Source organism: Chlamydotis macqueenii, chromosome 2 (genome assembly GCF_036417535.1).
Source record: "Chlamydotis macqueenii isolate bChlMac1 chromosome 2, bChlMac1.mat, whole genome shotgun sequence".
In the NCBI taxonomy this organism is placed as follows: Eukaryota; Metazoa; Chordata; class Aves; order Otidiformes; family Otididae; genus Chlamydotis; species Chlamydotis macqueenii.
The window spans coordinates 113,187,047-113,214,729 of NC_141557.1; the positions used below are offsets into that span (position 1 = coordinate 113,187,047).

General features: G+C 40.8%; 1 protein-coding gene across 1 annotated transcript; it reads right to left on the bottom strand.

The window, feature by feature from the left end:
• Positions 1 to 134: 134 nt before the first annotated feature.
• On the bottom strand, positions 135 to 27,683 carry ABHD3 (abhydrolase domain containing 3, phospholipase). Its single transcript, XM_086742250.1, has 9 exons — positions 27,517 to 27,683; positions 25,735 to 25,898; positions 23,086 to 23,268; positions 20,792 to 20,837; positions 17,898 to 18,010; positions 11,835 to 12,008; positions 11,132 to 11,180; positions 10,882 to 11,047; positions 135 to 2,241 (listed from the first exon to the last, which is right to left on the bottom strand). The coding sequence occupies exons 1-9, from the start codon at positions 27,661 to 27,663 to the stop codon at positions 2,063 to 2,065; spliced, it is 1,221 nt and encodes a 406-aa protein (XP_086598376.1). The 5' UTR covers positions 27,664 to 27,683; the 3' UTR covers positions 135 to 2,062.

Below are 27,683 nucleotides of genomic sequence, written 5' to 3' on the forward strand. Positions count from 1 at the left end.
AACACTCTCCGTTTGGGGGAAAAAACCCAACTTTATAGAAATTTGCTAGACATAATTTTAAAGAGAAATATCTCATGTGGATATGTATATGGGAGTGGACCTACATGAAATAAGACAGTGCAAACAGACAGAAATTCTGTCATTAATCATGTTATTTTTATTTAAACAGTAATTTATTTAACAGTGCTTTTAATGTAAGTGGTTTTATTAATACTTGATGCTGAGTTTTGCACAATACCGTACCGAAACAATTTACAAATATAATGCTCAATACACTGTTTATTGCTTATTGTTTTTGTATGAACATAAAAACTGGAAATGAATGTAAGAATAAATAAGGCACCCTACTAGTATGCTGATTTAATGTATTGCAGTAACATGCACAAAATTTCATTTTGCTTTTACAAGTAATTTTTCTCATTTTCCTTATTAAACAAAAAAAAAAAGGTTAGATTTTATTATTTGGGCAAGGGTCAATGCTTCTCTGAAAAGTCAAAATTTGAAAGCACTTTCTAATTTTTCAATTTAACCTTCCACCTTACAAAACTAGCTTTCATATCGCATGCCCCAATTTCTTTTTCTGAAAACAAGAAGTATTTTTGTTCTTCCTTTGCCGTTACTAGGAAACATGCCTTGCAAGAGGACTGTTCACGTACTGCTTGAGACAAAAGATCTGACTTGCTTTTTTGTACACGCTTTCTTCTTGTACTGACCCCACTCAAAAGATAAAAATAAAAACACAAAGGCATCTTTACTGCCTTATCTCGTGTGGCTGGGCCTAAATCAGTGATCAGCATGAGGTGGGAGCTCCATGGAAGCTGGTTAAGAGCCTTTTAAAATTTCAGTATACCCTAAATGAGGACTCCCCAGCAGTTTCAAAATATATTCTGTCCAATTGTCCCTTTTCCTCAAGGACCTCACGTTGGCTCTCACTGTTCCAGGGCTGAGGAGAACAGTGATGCCTCGGTCAGCCTCACAAACTTGTAAGCTGCTAGGGCAGAAACCTGCTTGCAAAGGTTTCTGACTTAACAACCTCTTGCACAAGTGCTGACAAATGATCAAATAAACAAACCAGAGAAATGGGGCTACAACGCCCCCCCACCCGAGCTCCCAGCTTTCTTTAAACAGTTACTAACATTGTTTTTAGAAATTATCTGAAACAATATCAGAGCAAAAGATTTTTTAAAAAAAAATTAAAGCAGATTATATCATAATTTCCTAATGTTCTAATGTTTATTCTTTAAAACTGAAATGTTCTTGCAGGGTAATATAAAAAGATATATAATAATTGAGTTTATGTATTACATATATGACAACATCCAGCTTTACATGAACTTTGAAATGCAAGACGTCTTTTTAATTACATAAGTTATTACAGTACTGTTTTAAAGGAATCATTTGGTTATATGTAAACACTATAAATTAGCTCTTTAAAAATAATAATGTAAGACAAGTATGGCATTGACATACTTTAAAAACAATAACTAGCCTTAAATCTGAATACTCTCAGGGTAGAACAGCAAAAGCAGATATTAATCTAATACTATGGAATAACATGCTGAAATTTTGACTTATTTGAAGAACCAGTGCTTCTTTGTGTTCCCTCTTTCTTTTGTTTTCATATTTTAAGATTTTTCACCATCAGTGCCCTAGGGAATGGGCCAACCTGTACTTATTATGTGTGATAGGATAATATATGCTATTCCGAGTGTTGCCATTCTAATATTAAAAGCCATCTAAATTAAGTCTCCTAAATATGTACTGGTTTAAATTAAAATCCTGAGAAATTATAATCAGTTTACTTGATGGTTTTGGTTAAGTGCAACTCGATGTGTGCAGAATGCTGTTTCATTTAAGGTCATTCTTAGTAAGGCATATTAAAAATAAATATAAAAGTGACAACATAATATTTAGTTCCTTGCTACAAAATCTTAGGCAAAAAATATTTTTGCATGTAGTAATGGACTTTATCCATTTGCTGGCTTACAGGAGTTAAAATTTGTGCATTAAGCTGAACTGCCCTTGTCAGAACGTGCCACTGTGCTAGAATACTGGTCCAAAGCTACATGCTAAAGATTTTGTTTCCATGCTCAAACATAGCTTGCACAAACTGCTTGAAGACTCTGTCCATGTAAGTGCACTTCCTTGGCCATATTCCTTCCAGAAAACCGATATGGCCTCCGCACGAAGTCAGAACCAAAGCGACGTTTGCATTTTGTTTGGCAGTTTCTACTGGTATAGCTAAAAGAGGGGGGAAAAAAGTTTAAGTCCTTATTCTTCTCTGAAATGCTGGCCTCTGAATAACTTATCTTAAATGTTTCTCATGTAATATATTTATAAATATGCACAATACTAAAATATGCTTAAACATACCACAGGACTTAGAACCATAGCTGTGTTAAAAGCCATTTCTCTCTTTGTCATTAGCTCACCTCATCTGTGTGATTTTTCTGGCTGTTGTAAAAGTTTCAGAAATCACTGTGCTTCATCTTTCTTTCAGTCCTACTGATGGTACAGCACCCACCTTAATGCATACTTACGATTTGGTATAAACAGTGTAAGTGAAAGGACAGTCAAGCCTGTAGTTTTTAACCTGTGCTGCAATATTCAACTTAGGGAAAACTAAGGAACCGGGACCTTAATTGTGAATCCTGTTCTTTTTGTAGGAGACTCCAAACAAAACCTTTAATGTCACAATAAGATTTTGCCTTTAAGATATCCTATCAGCTAATATGCTGGGTTATTATCATTATTCTCATATTTACACCTGCATTTTTAGACCACACCATGCAAACACACCAGGAGATGGTTCTTGCCCTGAGGACCTCATAATTTAAATACACATGGTAAACAGAAAAAGAGGAAGGGCAAACAACTGCACAAGGACACAGAAAGCTGCTCTGTGTCACCCAGTAGGTTAGTGGTTCTCTGCTGAACAGTGACTGCTGAAAAAGGATTTAATTTGGGATTTAGATTGCTAGACCAGATGCTACAAGGATTTTTTTTTTGCTGGGTTAGTTTTCAGGCTGGATCAGCTCCCTGGTCTGGTTCCCCATGTGAATGCCGATATACGAAGGGCAGAAGGCACAGTCAGATGAGGACGGCGGTGAGGTGGCCCTTTCACTGACAGCCTACAGTCCGCTTAAAGGCATCAGTGAACTACACCTGAGACACGTGCTGATCGTGAAATGTGCAGAAAGGGAGACTTCAGTTTGTCTTATTTTGAATATGCATAGATGTGTGGCTTAATCAATGCAGTTCCCTTTGTGAAAGAAAACAAAGGTCAGTTGGCACAGCCTGACATGCATATGACTTGACAAATGGCATTTCAGTGTGATGGGATGACACTTATATGAACTGGTTGACACAACAGCGGAGCTTTATGGAGCTGTGGTGTTTGCGCTCTTGATATAAAAATTAAGTTATTTAAGCAAATTCCTCTGGAGTTTTAAGTATGCTAAATATACTCCTGAACAAACAGCAATCCCAATACATTACAGTAAATAATGCCTTTTAAAGTTCCATTTTTCAAATAATAAACTACATGGAAGGAAAAAAAAATACAATTCATACAGATTTTTTTATTTTTCAGGATTGACAGAAAAAAAACAACAGCAAAAAGAAGACATGCTTTGTCCTAACAGAAGGAAGTAGTAGGAATTTGAAGGTATTGTCTAAAAAAGGTTATGATTCCACAAGAAAATGGATCTGATTTTAGGTCATACACTGCTAAAGTAAAAATGCCTTGGTGCTACAACACAAAGCAGCGAGCCATTTGCAAGATTTCTTTTGCTGCCTCATTTATTTTAAAGTATTTTTGAAGACAGATTTTTAATCTGGTTCACCTTGGGGAGGGTTCAGTTGTCCACATCCCTTACTGACTGAACTTCCTTCCCCACCCACCCCTATTTCTAGGAGTTGTCTTTCCTTTACCTCTTTATACATTTGCTATCTCAAAGGTCATTCTCCCTGAATAGCCATTATCCCGGCATATCTCTACCTTCTTTATAGCAGAGTTCCTGACTTTCATTTGGATGCTGGTAGATTCATTGCTTTGTGCTTCAGATGCCAATTTGCCTTTGTTTTCAGCAACTAGAGTAACAGCACGGCACCTGTTCCTTGGCCACAGAAGGACCCCCAGCCAGAGTCCGTCACACGAGATCTTGAATGCAATGACTGGGGTGAACAGATGCGCAACTTAAAATAGATCAGGGCAGAAGCACCGGACCTGCAGAGTCAAGGGAGCAGTCTGTGCCTCAGAGGTCCTTACCAGCAGTGCCTGGAACGACACGCTGTGTTCCACTCCAGGGCCTCAGCATGGATGCTAAACCAACCATATCCACAGCAGGGTTAGAGTCTTTTATGAATGCTGTGTTGTAAGGTTCCTGCCCATAACGTAAGGCACTTGATTGTGCCCTGAATGGAGCACAGACTGAGGAGAGCAATGGGGATTCTCTTGCAGAGTATGTGAGATTCTTTATTACTCCACACCATTAATTTCTTTCACTCTTTTCCTCCTTTCAAAGTTGTACACATCTAAGTAGTTTATAGATCCCAGCATTTAGTAAGTGATTTTGATTCTATACTAGGTGGAAGAAACCATGCTTCTCACTGTCTCTACAAATAAAGTCCTGGACTTTTCCTTTGTTCATCCGGAAAACTGAAAATACTATATGCAGTATCTGGGCCTTTTAAAGCAATACTGAGGCAAAACTAAAAAGAAGAATCCATTAAATAAAAGCCCAGGCCCTAACAGCCCCAGCCTTGGCTGGGAAATAGCAGAGGCTGAAAACAGAGATGGAGAAAACAATGTGCTATTTCTTGCAGTCCAACACATGCATCATTTTCAGACTCCAGACTCAGCAAGTGCTCATCTGGAGTTTTGCCTCAGTTAATCTGCCCAGCAATGTCTGACCTGGCTCCCTTGGATTCTGTGGATGAACACATTGCTGTGTACAAAGACAGTGGCTACGACTCACGTGAGCTTCTACCGACTGCATGGGAATTTGCCTGCTTATCTGGACCAAGCCATTTGCTCCTCTTCCCTCTAGTAGCACGTAGGCCATGTTAAAGAGAATCCCGATAGAGAAGTGGGAATCACACTTATGCCTGAGTTCCCCATTCCTGCTTCAGGCAATGAATCACGCTTTCCACAGCCATTCTGCAGGTGTCTCCCTGGTCACTAAGGGAACTAATGAATAGGCTTATATGCAAGGGTATGGGGAGGAGTGTGTGAGGAGAGATAGACTTGGTCTCCGAGGATCACAGACAATATGAAAACTCCATCGATCCTAGTGGATTCATGATCAGCTGCATACTGGCCTGAACACACCTCTTGATTAGCTGAGATTGTGCACAAACATGATGGTCATCCACTGTGTCAGACTAGTGTTACCCTTCCCTGATGAGAAAACGCTTTGCTGGGGTGTGGAAAGGAGATGACAGTAAATGTCTCCTCTGCTGTGCCAACCCAGCTGGGGAAGGCCCTACAGGCAAAGCTCAAAGCTCACTGTGACCTCTGCATCCCTGCCATTCAGAGGTTGCCAGCATCGTGATACCTCCCAAATCAGTTTGCTGGTTCATAATTATTCATTCCCAAATTGACTGGCAATACCGTAATGGATGCCATGTGCTGCCTGCCTCTAAACAGCTACAGTAGCTCTCTCCTAGAAGCCTACCAGCACTAGAATGCTGGTTATCTTCTGTGCCAGGTAAGGAACAAGCCACTCACAGGTCTTTACAGATGTCATCTTTCCCATCCTGAGTTCTCCCTACTCTAACTAATGTAAGTTTACAGCAGAATTCTGCCACAGATCATAGCTTTTATCACAAGCTGCAGCACTGCGCTGAATACGCAGTCATTTTCTTCCACCTGCAGTGAGGATTTTTAGTAGGTGCCAAGTTTGACCTGCTGCTGCCTCTCCGCTCTTACCTCCCCTGTGGCGAACAGGAGAGCCTGTCCTTGGCATAGTCAGTCTTGATACAGTTGGGCCACCATTCGTGTGACTCCTTGCCAGCACAGTTTCTTGCTCTGCAGCTTCTCAGGACAGAACTGAAAATGTGTTGCTCTCCAGTGCCAAAATGCAAATGATGCTTGGCAGTGGCGTGGTACTTTTCTCAGGGCTGTTTCTAGGGACTGTTAGCCATCCACAAATAAACCCACAAGGCAACAGAGCAAATTCTGCAATGTAAAGGGCAGATGAATGGAGCACTGGATGTGATGCACTCTAGGATACATGATGGCATGCCAAAAAAGGTGGTTGATGCCGCATCCCTGGAAACATTCAAGGCCAGGTTGGATGGGGCTCTAAGCAACCTGATCTGGTTGGAGATGTCCCTGCTCCTTGCAGGGGGGTTGGACTAGATGAGCTTTAAAGGTCCTTTCCAACCCAGACTACCTAATGATACTACTGTTCATTTGTGTCCACATGTAACTTTGTACTTATGTTTCTACTGACCAAAATCTGTACTGCTGTTTGATCCAGCAAGCACAGACATGTTGTTTGTGATCACAGAACCACAATGTAAATACGTATGTGCAGAATTACCTTGTTAAAATAATTTTTGGTACATTCTTTGCAAAAAGTATTTTTTAAAAAAGAACAGTAGAAAAACATACATGTGAAACAGCATCAGCTTAAATAAGTCACTGCTGTCACACTTTCCGTTCCATTGTTTGGTTGATTTCTCCCTGTTCCTTAAACTCTTACCCTAATTGTTATCCATCTGGCCATTCCTTGGCCATATGGTCTCTCCAGACAATTCCATTTGACTGTCCTGTTTACATAATAGGATGCAAAATAACACCTAAGAGCAATTACTCCAAGTTTGGATTCAGATGGATGGAAAAGGTTCAGAGAGCTCAATAAAAAGTATAACTGAGCTTCAGACGTACACTTACTTGGTCGAGTGGATCAGGAGGGAGCTGGCATGGTACCCAGCTTCAAGGGCAGGCTTTCAGCTTGGCCACAACACTTACCAGTGGCAATTAGCTAAGGGTTAGTACAGTGACATTTACAGACTGCCACAGATGCCTAATACGCTGCGTAAAGTCTCTGAGGAGAAAAATGCCACTTCAGTTGAGAAGTTAAATGTGACACTGATAATGAGTGCTATCATTCCATCTTCTTGATTTATTTTTGACACTTACAAAATAAAAAGGCTTAACTTGGTTATATTACATATTTCCTGAAGTAATGGCTCCTTTAAATTAGTTATCGTGAGAGAAGCGTCATGCACTGAAGAAAGCATTTGTTTTCATTAGTATTATGCAATATGAGAACTGCATTCCAGAATCAAACTACAGATGTATCAGCTGCCAAGCTCTATGAACTTTAAAAAGCAACATTAAGGAAGGACTGCAAATGAATTGTCTCTTCTTAATACTTGTTTGAGATCAAAGGGCACACTTATTCAAAAATAATTGCTGAGAAGTACAAAGTGTACCAAAAAGCTACAGGAGAAGAAATGATCAGATGGTAAGAGGCAACAGAAACAGCATTTGCACTTTTAAAGTTAAGTCTCTCTTTAGGTCCATGGTAGTGACAAAGTAGACTTGAGTTTGTATCCCCCAAGCTCTGTTAGAGGAAGACAGATGTGGCTGGCTCTATAAAGGATATTTAAACACAAAAGAATTCTGGCACAGCTTTCTCCCTAATGAGTTTTCTAGGCCTGTTTCCCAGCTGTTGGAAACGACAGCTACCCACAACAGAGGTGGAAGGTAGCTTAAAGGCTGGTAGGTATTACTGGGAGAGATGTGGCATGAAATAACCAGTCCCCAAAGTCAGTAAAAGGCTGGGGTCTGGTTGAGAAGAAATTCTGTGGCTTTGAATCCATTATACAGTTGTGAGTGGAAACTGCCTCTCGTCATCACAGGCTTACATGTGTCTACACACTTTTAAATCAAAAAAACCAAACCAGTTGCCAGAATAAAGTCACCTCCCAGAGTAACACCAGCCCTTTATGTTTGCTAACATAAAACAGCCCGCAAAGCTGTCAAGATGAATGAACTCCACTAACTGACGGCAGCAGCCATAATTTCTAGGCTGCTAATCAGAGTGCCCTGTGTCTCCTGCCAGCAAAACTTATCATGTTAAGGGTGCACAGCACAAACAAAAACAGGAGCCAAGGACAGACACACATAACAGAGTCATGCTATTAGGTGTAAATCAACATTGTTCTGGTGGCCCTTTCTAAGGTAAACTTGTCACCACAGGGACAATGGTTTACAGTGAACAGCATTGACTCTATGAACAAGGAATAAATGAATACCTAGCTACCCAAACATTTTCATGGAGAAACGCTGGTTAGGGTCAGAATTTAAGAGAGCGTGGACAGTCATTCCAACAGACTGTAACACTTCATGTTTCAGGTTCCTTGTGGTGCTCTGCCTCACCACCCTCTAGACTGCAAGACTTCTAAGGCATTCTACCAATAGGTTTGATACTTAATCTTACACAAGAGACCGTCCCTATAATCCATTTTTCACCAAGAGCTGTATTTGAAACCTAGCTCCAAGGGAAGAGAGATCTGCTGTAGCTGTACTCTATGGGACTCAGATCTTTTGGCTAGTCATACTACACAGTCACAGAACTGTTAAGGCTGTAAGGGACCTCTTGAGATCATCTACTCCAAGCCCCCTGCTCAAGCAAGGTTACCTAGAGCAGGTTGCCTAAGACCGTGCCCAATCAGATTTTGAGTATCTCCATAGATGGAGATCCCACAACCTCTCCATGCCAGTGTTTGACCACTCTTACAGTAAAAAAAAAGTGTTTTCTTGTGTTCAGATTGAACTTCATGGGGTCAAGGTCAATTGTTGGCTCTTGAGAGCTGGAGGTTATATTCTAAAACCAAGAGACAAGGGGAGGAAGTATTTGCACGAGTTTTAATCTAGCTAACAAAGGTCCCAGTCCCAGTGGTAGTAGGCTGGAAAAGGTTAACGAATCCTCCAGGGACAGATGCACACTATCTAGTTTGCTGCTGTTATTACTTCTGCTAACTAGCTAGGTTCTTCCTGCCACAGTTAGTACTTCACTTTAGAACAGAAACCGCAAACTGAGCTAGAGCTAAACATAGAGGTGAAGCCATTGTTCCCTCTCTAAGACACTTAGTGGCAGAAGTATGGCTCAGCAGCTCACCCACCGTGCGGTACTCTGTGGAAAGTAATCTCTGGTGTCGTAAGACTCATAAAAATTTATCTTCAGAATCACTCACCAGATTTTATATTTGGACACAGATTTTAAGGTCACAGCCCCATCCATTCTCATTTCTAGGACATTATCTGCTTATAACAGAAACAGCAACTGGCCAATTTCAAATACAAATGGACTAAGTCTGTCTCTGAAAATCCCTGAACCGCAAATTGTTAAAGATGGATGCAGCATTCTGGAAGAATATTGCTATGTTTGCCCAGATCTTTTTTTTTTTTAAAGTCTCTGTTTTGGCCAATGTAAGGGATTGGTAGTTTGGCTAATCCAGAGTCACCATTTTTCCCTCATATTATGTGGCTGTCACCTTTTTATATTGTTCATGCATAGCATGGATGCTTTTTGTTCAAAAGGAGAAGAAATCAGACTGTCTATTTCTAGTGCACTCTATGGGAGTGGTCCTTTTCTCTTCATACCACATTCGTCTCTAACAGGTCTTCAAACTATAAATAGTAATTTAAGTGTGTGCATGTTTCTGTACGTGTTGTACATCTGTGCACAGATAGATAGTACGCACACACATACAGTCTCTCAGTCTCTTCCACTTCCTTCATTCTTCTGTTTGTTGTTCTAATCTGTTTGCCTATTCACTTTGGTTTTGTGACTCATTCTACAAGAATCTCACTTGACTTGTGGTGACAGCACAAAACTTCCCTGAAATAAATTGAGTGTATGATCGTCATATTTAAAGGTGTCAGGTGTTCACTGCTGAAGGCTGTCCCCTCAACCAGCTGTTTATTATATTATGTGGTTTGCTTTTACATTCACTTTTGTTCTCCCTCTCTTCTCAGACACTATAACCAATACACAAACCACAGGAACAAGCATATCTTTTTAAGACAGTTAACAACAGGGTTTTGATCTTCAGATCAAAAGCAAAATATTCATAATGATCATGTGTTTGGTAGAAAATAGGAAGTAAAGGGAAAACAGAGTATCAGACAGTTACGAGCTGATACTGCTGCTTCATCTCCTAGTTAGGTTCTTATTAATTTCAATGTGCCTCCTTTTAGGAGCTCACCTTGTCTATATCTCTTCCCTTACCCTAGATTTTGGCCTACATGCTAACTTGCATTTTTTCTTACTTTTAATTTTCAGGCCCTGGAGGTGACACTGAGATCATGAGCAACAACAGCTGAGGATTTCAAGTCATCTGAAACATTAGCAACTCCCAGACATTCTTTGTAGGGACTGGATTGAAAAATGGCAATTAAAAAAATACTTGCTGTCGCTTTCCTTGAACTCTGAATGTCTACAATCCAAACATCTGTATCAGAGTTCCTCATTATAGGCTCTCTTGATACTTGGTGAATAGAAATGGGTGCTTCTGAGAGGGCAATACATCTGATATCTTCCTTACAGTGAGATAACTCACACCCTAAATGTGAATATTTCTTTCTTTTGATTGTAAGGAGTCTACTAATGGCTAATGATTGCCACCCCATGTTCTTCTGCATTCTGTACTAATCAGATCTCTCCATCATCAGCTGTTTTATATGTGTCTTACACTGTAAGTAAATTGCAAGATTGATCCGTCCCTGGAGGTTTGGATGCTATATAAAAGTAACATTTAAATACACCTCCACACATAGGTCTGAGTTCATTCTCAGACCTATGTAGTTTGTCTTAATGATTGCATACACAGATAAATATATTTTTAAAAGCCTAAACTTACCATGACCTGGTGAGAAAACATCATCCACAGAGTTTAGACATAACACTGGAATTCCTACTGACTTCAGCTTGCGACATGGGCTAGCATCTTCATAGTAATCATCAATTGTAGGGTAGCCAAACATGACTGAAGTGAACCGCTTATCAAATTCTCTAATAGTTCTAGCCTGAAGTACAGAATTCAAATAGGAAACTACATCAGCATTTGGAAAACAGCATCCAGCTAAAGCAGAAGTAACATTTTCACATACCTTCATCACAAGATCCATATCAAATAATTTCTCCAATATTTGTCGATGCCTAAAAAGAAAGAGATGAAAATTGGAGGGCTTGTTTTTTGTTATATAAACAGATGTAGAAGTCCTCTGCTTTATAGATACATTTATAGAAATAACTCCCTAACAAGAACATGCTTGGTTTTAATTTTTTGTCATATTAAAAAAATCTGTCTAGAATCCAAGACCAGAAGAATTGTTCATTCATATGCAGGCACATCCAACGACATAGTAAAAATATGCATGAGCCACGAGAAAGATGCCAAAGATAAGAGAATTAAATATTTGGGAATAAAAAATACACCCTAATTTTGCAAAGCAAAGGATGAACTAGTGTCTTCCATGCTTTTGCAGTCAAGGATGACTTAAAAGAATTAATACATATACTCAAAGTCAATATGTGCATGTGTAAACATTAAAAAAATCCATTCACTTAATCCATAAATATAGAAGTGCATTGGCCTTGTGCCAGGTCCCTTGAGGAGTAGATAAATTTAGTCACACTGATGACAATCTTTCTTGCAAAGATCCTTTTAACTTCAAAATTTACAGAAGAATGCATACAGAATGGCTATGTGAAGTCTTGTTTCAGCATTAACTTTGCCAATATTGTTATACCTGCTGTAGATCTCATGCTAACATCCTTCCACCTTGCTAAATAGTTTAGAAGGCAACTCACCTGCTGATAGAGGACTGTAGACAAGTAGTCAAGTAATAGTTGAAAAGAAGCCAGTTTAGTGGCTTCTCCAGAGATTCTACAGATTCAAAAACATTCCAACCCGCAGAGAAAATTGCAGCTGCCATTAAAGGAGTGTCTCTGCCAGTTTTGCCCAGGTAATTTAAAAGAAGCATGCTACAAACAGAAATGAAAAACAGAAACATAGATACTATCAAATTGTTTGCTTCAATTTAAAGCAAATATAACAATCAGCCACCTTTTTTGTCTGTTTTTCAATAGCTTATTATATCAGCCCTAGAGTTGTGCCTAGTACTTCTAAAAGGCAGTCAATGTAATCAACATGAAGTTTACAACACCATCAGCTCATGAAGTTTGCTTTCGCTCTCTACTGTCACAGGAGAACTGAGTACACTGCACAGGATGTGGGTATTTAGAAATAAATAGAGATGTACTACTCTTATCTATGTCACTAAAAGGGAGGAAAAGGTCAAATAAATGTATCTTACTCATAGAACAAGTATTCCCAGGTTGTTAGTGAGTTTTACGGTTTTACACGCTCTTGATCTTCCTGACCTGATAAATCTGATCAGCGTGCCTGACAGATGCAAGCTCCCCTGGCACGCCTGCCTCGCTGTGAAGTCATCTTTTGAGTTGAAGGTAATGCTCTTACCCCATCTCACAAATATGAGAGAACACAGCTGTTCTTTAACAAAAAGTATGTAAAGAATGAGGTGTTGGATAATAAATAAAACTAGCAAAACAAAATTGTGAAATGGCTTAAGTCTTGCCTTTCTGTCCAATTGCAACTTACAGTCTCTAGTGCTGATGTATAGCTGAGATGAAAACGGAGAGAGTTCACCAGTACCTGACCCTTCAAATGTAGAAAAAATAAAATAGTAGGAAGAAAGTAAAAGAAAAATACTGATAAAAAAGCTCTAAGTCTTAGTTTGCTGCCTGAGCCCCTAAAGTTTACAAACAGCATTTTAATACTAAGCCTTTAACTCAAAATATTACAAGTTCTACAACTTAATACAGCTCCCTGGACCAACAATGCTCTGTACCTCTACCAAACTTCATGTGACAGTAACCTTCAGCAAAGACATCATGAACCAGCCTGTCATCACAGAGACTTTATCCTCATGCACTATCTACCACATCATAGGACAGCAGTGCAAAAGGGAAACCAGTCTTTGGTATTACCAAAGACTTGCCAGTTGGCAGGAACCAGCAGGAAAAGAACAGCAAACTGCACTTGGCAGTGGGCTCCTGCCATCAGCTCACACAGTTGAACCCAATGGGGAAAGTCGCCTGTGGCACATACAGGAGTTGGGTAACATATGTTCCCTCTCACCCACAAAAGAGGAGGAACCTGTGAGTCACCAGTCTGTAAGAACTGTCACTGTAAGAACATTGAGCCATAAACAAATAAAAAAAAAAAAAAAAAAAGAAAGTTGCAGTAGTAGAATAAGCCACTTCTCTAACAGAATTCACAGAATATATGTGGTAGGCAGAAGGTTTAGGAGTCTTTACGTTAGAAAACAAAGTCCCTTTCAAAATAATACATACTGAAGATCAGTAGAACAGGTGGGCTTTCATTTACATTTACACCTTTGTGAAGTGAAAGTTTATTTTTCTTAATTGGGCAAATGTGTCCTATATAGATTAACTGGCTATTCAGAAAATTTTGAAAAGGGATAGATAATAAAAACTACTGTAAGATTAAGACAAGTGGAAGATTTTAACAATATGCCCCGGTGAGATCTCTGCTCCTGCTTAATTTTGAACATGGAAGTGCTTCAATTAATTTTGAAGTGTGGAGACAGGCCACATGTGGATGACTAGAGACTCTTCCAGTTTTCTGTACAATTAAGCATATGCTTTCTCTTTGTGGTTCAGGACTTTAAAAATATATTTGAGGAGGAAGGTGGAACATCTTGCCTAGAACTGCCCAGTGGTGGTGGTGGTGAGGTAAAAGCCAGGAACACAGTACAGATCCCCTATGCCACACTAACAGACTTCGCCACTAATTAGGATACCATAACTAAGTTAAGCCAAGGACAGAAAAGACACTAAGGGCCAAACTGGTCCTTTGCACCAGTCACAGAACAGCTAGCTTCTACTGCACCTTCAGCCCTGAAAACCTGGTTCTTCACCTACTACATCCCAGCCCTCTTGGTTCTAGTGTAGCAGTGCACCACACAAAGTTACCCACGAAGAACTACTGTGCTGTAAATCTTTATCTCATCATTGAAAAAAGCCTCTACCGCAGATGCTTCTTTGGCTTTTACCATTTCCAATGAGACATGTTTTTTGCAATACATCATGTTATTTCATGTTTTGCATGCAAAAGAAGTCTGAAGTGGGGAGAGATAACTTGCCAAGTGAGATAAGAGCCAACCAGGTTGCTAACAAGAGTTTTAAACTAGGTTTGTCAAGGGATGGAGTACAAAGCCTGAAGAGAAGTGAAGGCCTGGCAGGCCCTAATGAAGCACCCAAGGGACAGAATAACGGGGGAGGCTCTCATACTTCCCTGAGAAAGCAGCATGACAGTGGCCCATCTCACATGCCAGCACAAGCACAAACACACAGAATGGGACAAGAACAGGAGGAACTACAAGTCTATGTGTAATTATAGAACAAGTTTGTTGGATCACAGAGACATGGAGTACACTCACAGGCAGACAAGACTATGCTATGATGGATGCAAACAGACTCTTCAGGAAGTATTGGCCTTGAAGGCAAAGAGGAGGCTTGAACAAACAATATCCACTCCATTCCCCTCATCAGTGAACCCAGTCATCTCATCATAGAAGGCAATCAAGTTGCTTGGGCATGCTTTGTCCTTGGTGAATCCAGCCACCTTCTTATCCTTCATATGCTTAGAAATGGCTTCCAGAGGATCTTCCCAAAGAACTGAGGTTAGGCTGACCAGCCTTCACTCCCTCCTGGGATCACTATTCAACAGAGCAGGGAACCTAGTGACAAAAGATTTGTAAAAGACTGAGGCTACCTGTCTTCCCTGTCTGTAGGTCCCTGTGCCTAGTGGCAGAGTATGGGAAAATGAAGTATTACTCATAGCAGAGATAGATCAAGTTAGGACCCAGTTATGCAACTGGACCTTGTTCTCACCAACAAGGAGGGACTGGTGGGGAATGTGGAGCTCAAGGGCAGCCTTGGCTGCAGTGACCATGAGATGGTGGAGTTCAAGATCCTTGGGGCAGCGAGGAGGGTGTACAGCAAGCTCTCTACCCTGGAATTCAGGACAGCAGACTTCGGCCTCTTCATGGATCTGCTGGGCAAAGTGCTATGGGATAAAGCCCTGGAGGGAAGAGGGGCCCAAGAAAGTTGGTTAATGTTCAGGGATCACCTCCTCTAAGCTCAGGAGCAAGGCATCCCAACAAAGAGGAAGGTGGGCAAAAATGTCAGGAGGCCTACATGGATGAACAAGTCACTCCTGGACCAATTGAAAACCAAAAAGGATGCCTACAGAGGATGGAAGCAAGGACAGGTAGCCTGGGAGGAATATAGAGAGATTGTCCAAGTGGCCAGGGTTCAGACCAGGGATCAGGTTAGGAAGGCTAAAGCCCTAACAGAATTAAATCTGGCCAGGGACATGAAGGGCAATGAGAAAAGCTTCTTTAGGTATGGTGGGGATAAAAGGAAGTCCAGGGAGAGCAACATGATCTAGTTGAATATAGCCCTGCTTCTTGCAGGGGGGTTGGACTAGGTGACATTTAATGGTCCCTTACAACCCAAATTATGCTATGATTCTACGAAACTGGACATAGATGTGTCAATGGGACCATGTGAGGTGCACCAAAGCTCCAGAGTGAGGCAGCCAATGTCATTACGACACTGTTCTCTATGACTTTTGCAAGGTTGCAGGAACTGTGGGATATTCCTGATGCCTGAAAAAAAAAGGTACCCATCTACAAGGATGGCAAGGAGGATGAAATGCAGGCTGGTCAGCCTAACCTCAGCACTTTGGGAATATCCTCTGGAAGCTATTTCCAAATATGTAAAGGTAAAGAATCATAGAATGGTTTGGGTTGGAAGGGACCTTCAAAGGTCATCTAGTCCAACCACCCTGCAAGAAACAGGGACGTCTTCAACTAGATGAGGTCACTCAGAGCCCCATCCAGCCTGGCCTTGAATGTTTCCAGGGATGGGGCATCTACCACCTCTCTGGGCAACCTGTTCCTGTGTTCTACCACCCTCATTGGAAAAAATGTCTTCCTTACGTCTAGTTTAAATCTACCTTCTTTCAGTTTAAAACCATTACCCCTTGTCCTATTGCTATGGGCCCTGCTAAAGAGTGTCTCGCTGTCTTTCTTATAGGCCCCTATTAAGTACTGAAAGGTGACTGATAATAGCCAGTATGGATTTACCAAGAACAAAGCATTCCTGAGTAACCTGATTGCCTTCTATGCTGGGCTGATTGCTTTTGTTGATTAGGGTAAAGGAGTGGATGTTGCTTATTTTGACTTTAGCTTATTTTAACAGTCTTCCATAGTCTCCATGTAGCCAAATTAGAGGGATATGGTTTGAACAGGTGACCTGCAACCTGAGTCAGTCTAGGCCACTAGGCTCAGAGAGCTGTGATCAGGAACTTGAAGTCCAACTGGATTGGTTGGACCAGATACTAGTTGTGTTCCTCAGGGGTCAAAACTGGGGCAAATACTGTGTAATGTCTTCATTAACAGGATGATGAGGTGGAGCGCACCCTTAGTAAGTTTGCAGGTCAAATTGTGGGGAGTGGCTGGTGAAATGGAAGACAGGGCTGCCATTCTGAGTGACCTCAACAGGAGAAATGGGCTGGCAGAAACCTCATGAAGTTCAACAAAGGCAAACGCAAAGTCCTGCACCTAGGACAGATTAATGACTGGATAGAGAGCAGCTGAAAAAGACCTAGGCAAACAGAACATGTCTCAGCAATGTACCCTTGCAGCAATTAAGATGAATAACAATTAGCTGTGCTTTGTTAGTAAAAGCAAAACAAGCAGGTCTAGGGAAACTATTATTTCCCTGTATTTGGCATTTATGGGATTGTATCTGGAGTACTGTACCAAATTTTGCGCTTCCCCACAAGATAGACAGTGACATACCGGAGAGATTAATGCCTTCATACTGAAGGCACTGGGAAAATCCCAGCAACATGAATGGAAAAAGATTGGTCTGATTTAAAAGGCTTCCAAGTTAATTATTTATTTGATTATCAATAACTATATTGCTTGAACAAATCTTCATTTATCCCAAAGCTCCTACATGTTGTTAGTAGATTAACATCAATATACAAGGCTATATCTGCCCACCCTCCATAAAATTTATCAGAAAGAAGGGAAGTCTCAGGAAGTTACTACAGTGTCTGCAGTATTTCTAAGGGAAGTTCTCCTCTCCTACGATTTTCCTTAAAGAGGCTGTCTAAACATTTCTCCTAGCTTCTAGCAGTGATTTTTCTAAGCAACTGTGCTATCATTGTCTGTTCTAGTTGTGCTTTCTGGAGAAGAGCCAGGACACAGCAAGTCTTAATACCACATACTATATCAAACCCATACCAGTTTCAACAACAATACTACTTCTTGCTTCTGAGCCAGGCAGAGCAAAGACCCACACCTCTTCCAGCTTAACCTACCCACACGCTGCAGAGCCCAAACAGAGTGAAGATAAATCTTGTCATTGCCAGAGGTTGCTAAGAAACATGGCATGTTAGCTCTAGTTCCTATTTTTTATCCCTCTGTTCCAAAGACAGCCTCCATAGTTTCCAAAGATTGTATTGCCCACCTGTTTGGTTGTCAATCTGTCTGTCAGTGTTTCCTGCCTTTCTCCACCCCCTCAACTTCTGAGTGTTGGCCAATTTTGACCGTCCCTGACACAGAGCTAAAAGCCTCAAAGATAGGAAGTTTCTAAAAGTCTCCTGAATGTTGACTGTTGGAGACAGACCCCAAATTAGTTGCAGTTCAGCAAGTAATGCAAGTATTCCAAAGTAATAATTTACTTCCAGGCTACAACAGTCTTATTTTACGATCGTAGTTAAGCTGAGACTTGCGTTACATTACATCTTACCCTCCCATAGAAACACCGGCTGCCATGAACGGAGCTGAGGGGTGCAAGCTGTGTACATGATGAACCACGGCCTCTAAATCCTCTGTGTTAGCAGCACAGTAAGTCCTTGGTGTCTGTAAGGAGTCAGAGGGAAAAACGCTGTCATAAGCTTTTGTATTATCCTTTAAGGACAAAGCAAACTGAACAGTGGATCGTTTATATAACAAGATAAATTTAGCATTTATCGTGAAACCGCGTTAAATGGCAAATATAAACCCAGAGCATTTCACAAGGAGATGGAGGAAGGCGTTATACTTGTTATCATTACAAAATAAAATAGGTGACAAATATCTTCAGGATCTGCAACCTCCAGGTCATTAGATGAAATCTGGACACGGAGCAATGAGCTAAACTAGACAGAAATAAATCAGAACTAGATAGACACTGGTGTTTTTAAAATATCCTGAGGAAATGAAAACATATTATAAAGGCTACAGTTCACAGAAAATAAAGTTTTAATGGTAGTTTTACCATCTTCACTGACATTCAAATGCAATAGAAAATATTAGACTTCAAGTTCGGTCAGCTAGCATATAGCTAGCCAGTATTTAGATTCTACACACAATATAAGCAAATAAATAGATAAATAAATTCACCAGTGCCATTTACCTAATTTACTAAAATATTCTATTAATTAAGGTAACAAAACACATATATTATCCCTTCTCTATCTACCATCAATGTTTTTTCAAATCTTGAATTGAATCTTGGAATGACTTCAATTGGCATCACTGAGATTGGGGTAACCCCTTCCTTGCTTTTGAAGGATAAGCACAGGTTTTGAGCCTCACCTGCACAGACAACTGCTACAGGCCACAATCAGGCAGTATAAGGGATAGAAGTCCTTAGGTGCAATAAGAATCACAGTAAAATATTTTTTTTTTCTAATGGTGTTCTCTAGATTTAATCTGCAGCAAAAAAGAGCTTTTAACTATGGAGTTGCTACTAACATGTTAGCGACCTTGACTTAACCATAGGTAGTGGCTGGCCTGCCAAAATTCAGTATAAACATTAAAACTAAATAAAAAAATAGTTAATTATGAGTTAATTTAACTTATTTGTTGCTTGAAGCAACAATGTATTTTAAGGTGGGTTTTTTTTTTAATTGCTTTCAGTTAAACAGCCTGGATATTTGTGGGCAATTTTAACAAGTTTAATTAGATGAAACTAATTACTTAAAATGCATTTAGAAAGAATATTGAAATGTTGAAGTAAAAGATTAAAAAAGGGAAAGAACAGATAAATCTGGATAATTAAAACTGAAGATGTTTTTAATTTCCATTTATGTTGCACTTCCAGTTCTCATCCACACAAATCACTCTTCACTGTTTTACACCCTATTAATTATAAACAGTGTGAATGTGTTTTATTTTAATTAAATCGTCAAGTTTACAAGGAAAAATTATTTTTAGTAACTAGGGTCTAATGTATTCTAAATGAAAGTGTATTTGATTAAAAGTTTATAAAACTAGAGAGATATGTTGCATTTTAATTTCAGTTAATTCCTGACACTTTAATGTCTGTCTGTCTACTCACTGTATGAAGTACATAATCTTAGCTCACATTGGCTGCAGTCAATCTAATATTTGATTATTACATAACAATAATTCACAGTATCTTTCAATAACAAATGAGAACAGCATTTTAAATTTGATTCTTTGAATAGCTATTATTTGCCGTAAATTTGATTCTATCTTTAAAGAGACTAGAAAAAGAACTACTTACATGACTAATTTCTACTGTGGTGCTCAATTATGCTTCAGACTCATTAACTAGGGATTTTATATTTAAATGTGGAAACCTCTTTGCAGAAAATGTGATAATTTCAGCTGGTTTGCTTCACATAAGATCTTATAAAGCTTAAAGATGTAAATCCGATTACAGTAAAATACACGGAATGCACCCAAACAAGAGATCTTTTATCTTAATGATTCAGAAATTAATCAATAAGGACTTTGTGTGTCACAAAACTGCTTTGTAGATCCATTTCCAGAAGTATGCAGAAAGCTACTCTTAACATGGCAATATTTGCATTTAAATGCTTTATCTGATTATGGGAAAACATTCTGAACTTTTTAAAGTTTGAAACCAGGGAATTAAAAAATACAAAACAATACCAAGTATTATGCACATTCATTCCAGCTGCAGAACTGTCAACAAAACACATATGAAGAAACAAAGCTTATTCAGCAATATTTCATCATGCCTTGTCCCTAGCAGCAGACAACGTTTAGCTTCAAGACTTTATCATTTGTGGAACTGCCAGTTATTTCTAAGTAAATGTGGCATGTCTGTCCCAAACACAAAAAATGTATTTTCTAGCTGAGTTTGTGTCATAATTGCTGAGAAAAATACAAGAATGCATTTAACTTCTAGGATATGACTATCCATAAAGATGTGGTTCGTTAATTCTGTAACACATCATATGGATCAATTTTAATGGCATAACTTTTTAACCATATCATATTTGGATTTGCATGTGAAAACAATGGGAGAAAACTACATTGATTAAACAGAATTTCTTGGATGTGTGCATTTTAGATACTATAGTATTTTTGAAAAGAAAAGTATAAAGATTGTTCACTTTAATGTTACAAATATTAATAATTTAAATGACTTCCTAAAATGCAATGTTCACAAAAATTGTGTGTTGACCAGTTGACCTCTTTGAGTTTTAAAATAAAAGATTAATATTGGCACATGATTGATCTACCAGATGACTAGATTCTCTTCTCTACATTTTCAACACATGCTGTGAGTTTCTCTCATTTAAATCCAGCTATACAAATAGACACGAATGATTCTATAGATACCGCTTATAAGTGAGAGATGTTTATCTTAGAAGTCATCCTTACCAAAAGATCCTCACCAGCAATTCCTCGATTGTTAAAAACCACGCATCTAAAAATTGAGACAGTAAATCCAATTATACATATTGTTCATTCCACAAAAAAAAAAAAAAAAAAAAAATATATATATAAAGAAAAACAAGTCAGTTCTATGAGCAAGTTCAGCACATAAATATTTACAGTCCTACAGATCCAAAATCTGACTTAGGGGGAAAAACCTTTATACTAAAATGGAGTTCACGGAAGTCATGGGGACTCCATATGAGCTCTGTGATTCACTGGTCAGGGTCAGATTGCAGGATGCCCCTTTACTCCGGTCTGGTGACACCCCACTCGCAGTACTGCACCCAGATCTGGAGCCCCCAACATAAGGAGGACGTGGACTTGTTGAAGCAAGTCCAGAGGAGGGCCACAAAAATGATCAGAGGGCTGGAGCACCTCTCCTGTGAAGAAAGGCTGAGAGAGTTGGGGTTGTTCAGCCTGGAGAAGAGGAGGCTCTGGCAAGACCTTATTTTGGCCTTTCAGTACTTAAAGGGGGCTTATAGGAAAGACAGGGAGAAACTTTTTAGCAGGGCCTGTTGTGACAGGACAAGGGGTAACAGTTTTAAACTGAAAGAGGGTAGATTTAGACTAGACATAAGGAAGACATTTTTTACCACGAGGATGGTGGAACACAGGAACAGGTTGCCTGGAGAGGTGGTGGATGCCCCATCCCTGGAAACATTCAAGGCCAGGCTGGATGGGGCTCTGAGCAACCTGATCTGGTTAAAGATGTCCCTGCTCCTTGCAGGGGAGTTGGACTAGATGACCTTTAAAGGTCTCTTCCAACCCAAACCGTTCTATGATTCTATGAGAGCCCCAGGGTTTTCCTGAAGACGGTACATGCATCTTGTTCTGCCTGCACTGTGAGCTGGCCAAATGGGAACCATAAGCTCTGCCTGTGCAGGGCTGAGCCCAAAGCCGTGCTTTGAAAGACAGTGTCAGGAGATCCACCTGTAGACATTCTCCAAAGCTACATACTTGTATTAAATAGCAAAAAATGAGCTAAATCAAAATTACAATGACAGATGCATCTAAGTAGCAGGTTCTTCAGAATGGAATTCTTTTTTATTGTCTGGTATAGCAGAAACTTCTGTTCTCTCTGTGCTGGTGGGAGTCTCTGATTTTTCTAGCAGTAGTACCATGATTTAAGAATCTATGCTTTCTTAATAAATCTTGTAATACTTTTCTTAAATAATTTTCTTAAATAATATATACATGTCTTAGATGGGGTAAAGGCATGAAAAAATTACTTATTTTGGTATTTTTCTCCAATATTGCTGTTTAAAAACAAAATTATAGCATTCTGTTGAAATCTGATCTAAAGCTCTCCTTTTTAATGCTATACCTTCTTTTCTTGGATGATTAAATGCAGATATTTCTTTCAGCAATACTAAAAAATTAATAGTAAGAAGCAGTTGATTTGAGGGCTTTCCTCATCTGATATTTTTTACTGGTAAGGTTTAAAGCTGTTTTAAAAGTACTTTGCTTTCATAATTTAGTAAAACAGTTATCCAAACCTCCAAATAGAGAACAAATAGCCAGACATGTACATAAATGCTCAGATATACATATTTGAAGAACTTATTATAGTCGGTACCAGAAGCCAGTCTGCAAAGAGAAAACGTAATATTCCAAATACAGGTCCTGGAACAATGACAACTTATTCTAAAGCACAGAAGCAGCAATATGATTACATAAAGGAATCTAGTAATTGACTAATCCACTTATTTCACCCAACTCTGACCAGAAGCCTGAATAACAAAACTAAATTAAGCAGTGACAATTAAGAGGTGACAAACCTCTTCCTTAACAACCTCTGCTAAGAGCAGGCTAGCTCCCCTTTCTGCACTCATAAATTTCAGGCTGCCGAATCAAGCAATTTTGGCATTCAGAAGCTGACCTCCTCCAAGGCCTGCGGCCAGCAAACCATCCGCACGAGTCTTCTTGGCGCTGAATACCAACCCCTTCTCTAGAAAGTGTAAAGGTAACACAAATACTGATATTATAATTTAAGAAGCAGCAGCAAAGGCCTACTCAGACCTCGCTTGCTTTCACTGCAATCTCTGGGGCACATCAGTAGATACTAAAACAGCCCTTCATACATAATTCTACTATTATTATTATTGTTACTAATAATTTCTTACATAAACTAATGTCTTTAGATCTCCTTTGGCTTAGGAAGGCATCTTATACATATACATACTTACATTTGATCTTATTAGAAGCAGTAAAATAGTAGCAATGAAATACAACAGCACCTGTATCCCAGCGTTTCACTTTGATGGATCATATGAAGAATGTAGGATTCCTTGCTTGTTCCTGTCAGACCAGGCAATAACAGGACAGTGGGTCTTGTGCTGGCATCCGGATAATATAAGCTGTCATTATTATCAAACCAATCCAACGAAATCTGTCCTCCATCTGCTGTTTTAATGAGCTCACTGAAAGGCACATTTCAAGACAACACTGATTAGACTGAGAAATACATGCATACTATTAAGAGTGCTTACAGTGTACAAATGACCAGGTATGAATTCTGCATTTTTACTTAGTGCCACCTAACTAGGTGCATTTGTGTGTTTACCATTCAGAAAGAGCCAGGCCTCCAGCTGACAGGAGTTAGCACTGTCAGTTTGTGGAGTAATTCCCCTTTACAGTAAATGAAGAATTTCATTAATTGCTGCTGATGTACTGGAAGCTTGTAACTAATGTGATTTTTGGCATTGCCTTCTATTTTATATAGGCTTCTGTAGTGCAGATTTCCTTTGGATTATCTGAGAATCTTTTGATAGTGCACTGGGCAATGAGTTAAACATCTATCACAGTTTTTTCTCTTCATCCAAAGAAGAAGCATGTATAGTGGAAGGCACTTTGTTATGTTTTAAATATGCAGAACACAGACATACACTACTATATCTTTCACCCTCTATCTCTACAAACTTTGCTAGAATGCACTCTTAACACATATATCTTAAGAATGCAGTAAATGTGATAATATCCCAATAAGCTAAGCATGTATTAAACAATGAAAAAAAAGGTTTCAGTCTTTTTTTAGAAACATGGAGCATCTTCTCTCTTCTCTGGCAATGAAGACATTGTACAAGAGAATTGGTGTAGGAACTACCAAAATGTAAGCCTACCTTGGATTTGATTTTTCATTTGAAAGTCTTGATAGCACTTACTCCAGATTTTAAAGCTTGTCAGCCTTGTTGGACTCATTAGCTCAGCTTTGCCCTTTTTCAGTAATGGGAAGTAGATGCAATGCTGGTGTGTACTGCCAACACAATCTCAAATGGTGCAAAATAAGCATTGCCCCATGGAACAATATTTCTTCCCTCACAAACCTTGAAATAGAGAGTATACAAGAAGGGCTAGAAAAAGTGGACATGGCCATACCACTGAAATGTTTCCTAGTTACTAAAACTAAGGGAAGCTGCTAAATGCTAAATCTATTCTACCATGCAAACAGAGCTGAAACAACTTGTGCTGCATCCAGGTTCCGGCGCATAAAAGTACTTCTCCTTACGTCTCGTGCCAAATGCCTCATTTGCCAGACTAAGTCTAGTTTCTGTGTGAGAGAGATCAGCTGAGGACAGACAATAAATACAAGTTTTTTCCCCTCTTAGAATTCAGGCATCCAAGACACAGTATAAACCCCACAGGTAAAAGTTACTCTTAAAGTCCCAGAAGTTTTATATATTCGAAACAAGGCTAAATGTCGCCACGCTACGGTTAAGGTAGAACATGTTGGTTCAGTGGACAGATACAGTGATTGTATGACCTTTGCAAAATGATGGCATCCAAACACCAAAATATTTGATAAACAAGATGACTGTTGCTGCCATCCAGAGGGACCTCGACAGGCCTGAGAAATGGGTTGACAGGAACTTCATTAAATTCAATGAGGGGACTGCAAAGTCCTGCACCTGGGAAGGAACAACCCCATGCACCAATATAGGCCAGGGGTTGACCATCTGGAAAGCAGCTTGGCAGAAAAGGATGTGGGGGTCTTGGTAGACACCATGTTGAACATAAGCCAGCAATGCACCCTCACAGGAAAGAAGTCCAACAGCCCTCCTGGGCTGCATAGGAAGACCGTTGCCAGCAGGTCAAGGAAGGTGATCCTTCTCCTCTACTCAGCACTGGTGAGGCCACACCTGGAGGACTGGGTCCAGTTCTGAGCTCCCCAGCACAAGAGAGACCTGGACATACTGGAAAGAGTCCAATAAAGGGCCACAAAGATAATGAAGGGGCTGGAACATTCTTCCTGTGAGGAAAGGCTGAGAGAGTTGGAACTGCTCAGCTTGGAAAAGAAAAGGCTCAGGGGAATCTTGTCAATGCATTTAAATACCTGAAGGGAGGGTGCAAAGAGGACAGAGCCAGGCTTTTGTCAGTGGTGCCCATTGACAGGACAAGAGGCAATGGGCACACACTGAAAAGCAAGAGGTTCCCTCTGAACATCAGGAAACACTTTTTACTGTCAGAGTGACTGAGCACCGGCACAGGTTGCTGGTGGTAGCAACCTGTGCCAGTCTGGGGCAACTGGCTCTAGATGCCCCTGCTTGAGCAGAGGGGTTAGACAAGGTGACCTCCAGAGGTCCCTTCTGACCTCAGCCATTGTGTGATCCTGTGAACATATAACCACATCAGCTCCTGTACTGTTACCAATATTTCAGTGCTCCAAAACTCTCTGAGCTAAAATATGGTCTTTTGGGAACCCTGACCTTTTAAACCTACTGTATATTGAATCCAGGATAGAAATGGTTCCAAGCCTAGGATGGACTTGTAGGCATAAAGCAAAAAAAAAAAAAAAATGGGCACAAGCTTGAGCAACGACAATAGCTGTGACACAGTCAGAGTAAGGTAACTGCTGGCTACACAACACTTCCCAGAAGAAAGGCACTTACTTCCTGTACTGTACTTGGGGTCTAGAGGTGATAAAGGGACGCAGGAGTGTCTGCACCCGACCTTCCCAGCACCAAATCGTGGGATAGTACGTTTCTGTCACAACAGGGCAATACTCCTCGAGAAAGCGGCAGAAACGGTTGTTGCTGGCCACCAGCTGGGGTTTCTAGGGAGAGAAGCTACAGTCAGGCATAAGCATTCATATAAAACAAACTAACAAATAAATAAATAAATAGATGAAAGCTTGTTTAAATCCTCTCCCAGTAAACTGATTTATTTCATACAATCATTTGCAATGCTTTTTCCTTTCATGGCAAAGAGATAAATAAACCAAAACCAAACAAAATGCCAAAATGTTCAACTGAAAAGTGAAACCCACTAAACATAATGGATTCTTTACCTGTTTCTAATAACATGTTCTAGCTCTACTTTTACCAGTATTGTATCTTTCACAAATCAAACTCACACTGTCTCACAGTAAGCGAGAAAGACTTTATGGAATAAATTTTCTTGCACCGCACAGAAATGACGCTTAATCTGTGTACTTGAACTGTGCACCTGCAGTACCTATTTTAATCTGGCAGGACACCCCTCCTTCCGTCTCATACTACGTAGGGTACAAAACTGCATTGGCTACTCACCTCTAATAATGCTCTGCATACAGAGATTCTTCTTACAGCTTCTGTTTGTATACCAATTAAAGTGGAAATTCTTACGTACCAAACATCTCACGTTTTAGCAACAACATTTCTTAAACTTCTCTTTTACACTGGCTCTCCAACACACAAGCATTAACAGGACAATAATAGATGCTTTCAAGAAAACCGTTACACATACACAGCGGCAGTGGCACGTCCTCCTGACCCTACATTTATCTCCTCTGACCAAAATCAAGTATGCCCCTCTCAATGGAGAGAAAGGCTGTGCTCTCAGCGGTTTGCTGAAGGACTGTGGCATCATGCATGTCAACAGTCATAAACCTTTCAATATGCGTGTTTGCAGTTGATTAAGCATTCAACGAGGTGCTCCCACCACAGGGGCCACTTTAGACCAGATCAGACTCACTGCATCCAAGTAATTTGCGAAAGCCTCGTTTATCTGTGAAACTGCTACTGAGGAGAAGGTGTACGAGAGCACCTTCGCCCCTCACAACACTACAACAGCTGCCCCAAAGGTATTAACAACGGTACCCAGGGCAGACCCAAGGGCAGCAGACTACTTCATCACCTGCCCTGTTAGGAAACCAGCGAACAGGTCGGGTTTTTGTCAGGGAGGGAGGGCTCCTGGCTTCCCCTTCCAAACCGTCGCCCCCCAGCCAAGCTCTCCCTCTGGTACAGCGGCATTTTAGGGACCACATCGGGCCAGAGCCCCTTCCCCTCCCAGGCCGGGCACGACCGCGGGGGCGCCCGGCAGGGCCCTGCAGAAAGGCCTCAGCGGTTCACCGGGGGCGTGGGGGGGGGGGAACAACACCCCGGCGGGCGGGGTGGGGGGTACGCGGCTCAGCCCGGTCCGGCCGCGGAGGGGGCCAGGGGGGCGAGCGCGGTTCGGGCCACGCGAGAGCGCGGAGCGGCCCCTCCGAAGAGGAAGGGTGAGGCGTGTGCGGGCGAGACGGGCGCTGCGCCCTTCCTTTCCCCCCACTCGGCCATTTCAGGTGCCAGGAGGGCGCCGGCTGCCTCCCCTGGGGAAAAGGGAGGGGTGGGTGGAGGTGACCTTTTCGGGACGGTCCCCCCCTGCCCTTGGCGGGACACCTGCGGAGCCCGCCCCGCCGCCGCCCTCCCGCTCACCTTGGCGATGCTGCTGAGGTAGTAGCAGGCGTAGGCGACGCCGAAGCCCAGCACCAGCGACAAGCCCACGCCGGATCCGAAGAGCCCCACGCGGACCTGGCTCTCCAGGTAAAGGGAGAGCTCCCTGGTCAGCACCTGCCAGTCCATCGCACCCCGGCTGCCGCGGC

What these genes read in the sequence shown, in the direction of transcription:
- ABHD3 (XM_086742250.1), bottom strand. Translation starts at nt 27,663, where the DNA reads ATGGACTGGCAGGTGCTGACCAGGGAGCTCTCCCTTTACCTGGAGAGC. An exon ending in ATATGGATCTTGTGATGAAG is followed by an intron (nt 11,048 to 11,131) that starts GTATGTGAAAAT and finishes TCTGTACTTCAG; the next exon opens with GCTAGAACTATTAGAGAATT. An exon ending in TGTTTTCTCACCAGGTCATG is followed by an intron (nt 2,242 to 10,881) that starts GTAAGTTTAGGC and finishes CCCCTCTTTTAG; the next exon opens with CTATACCAGTAGAAACTGCC.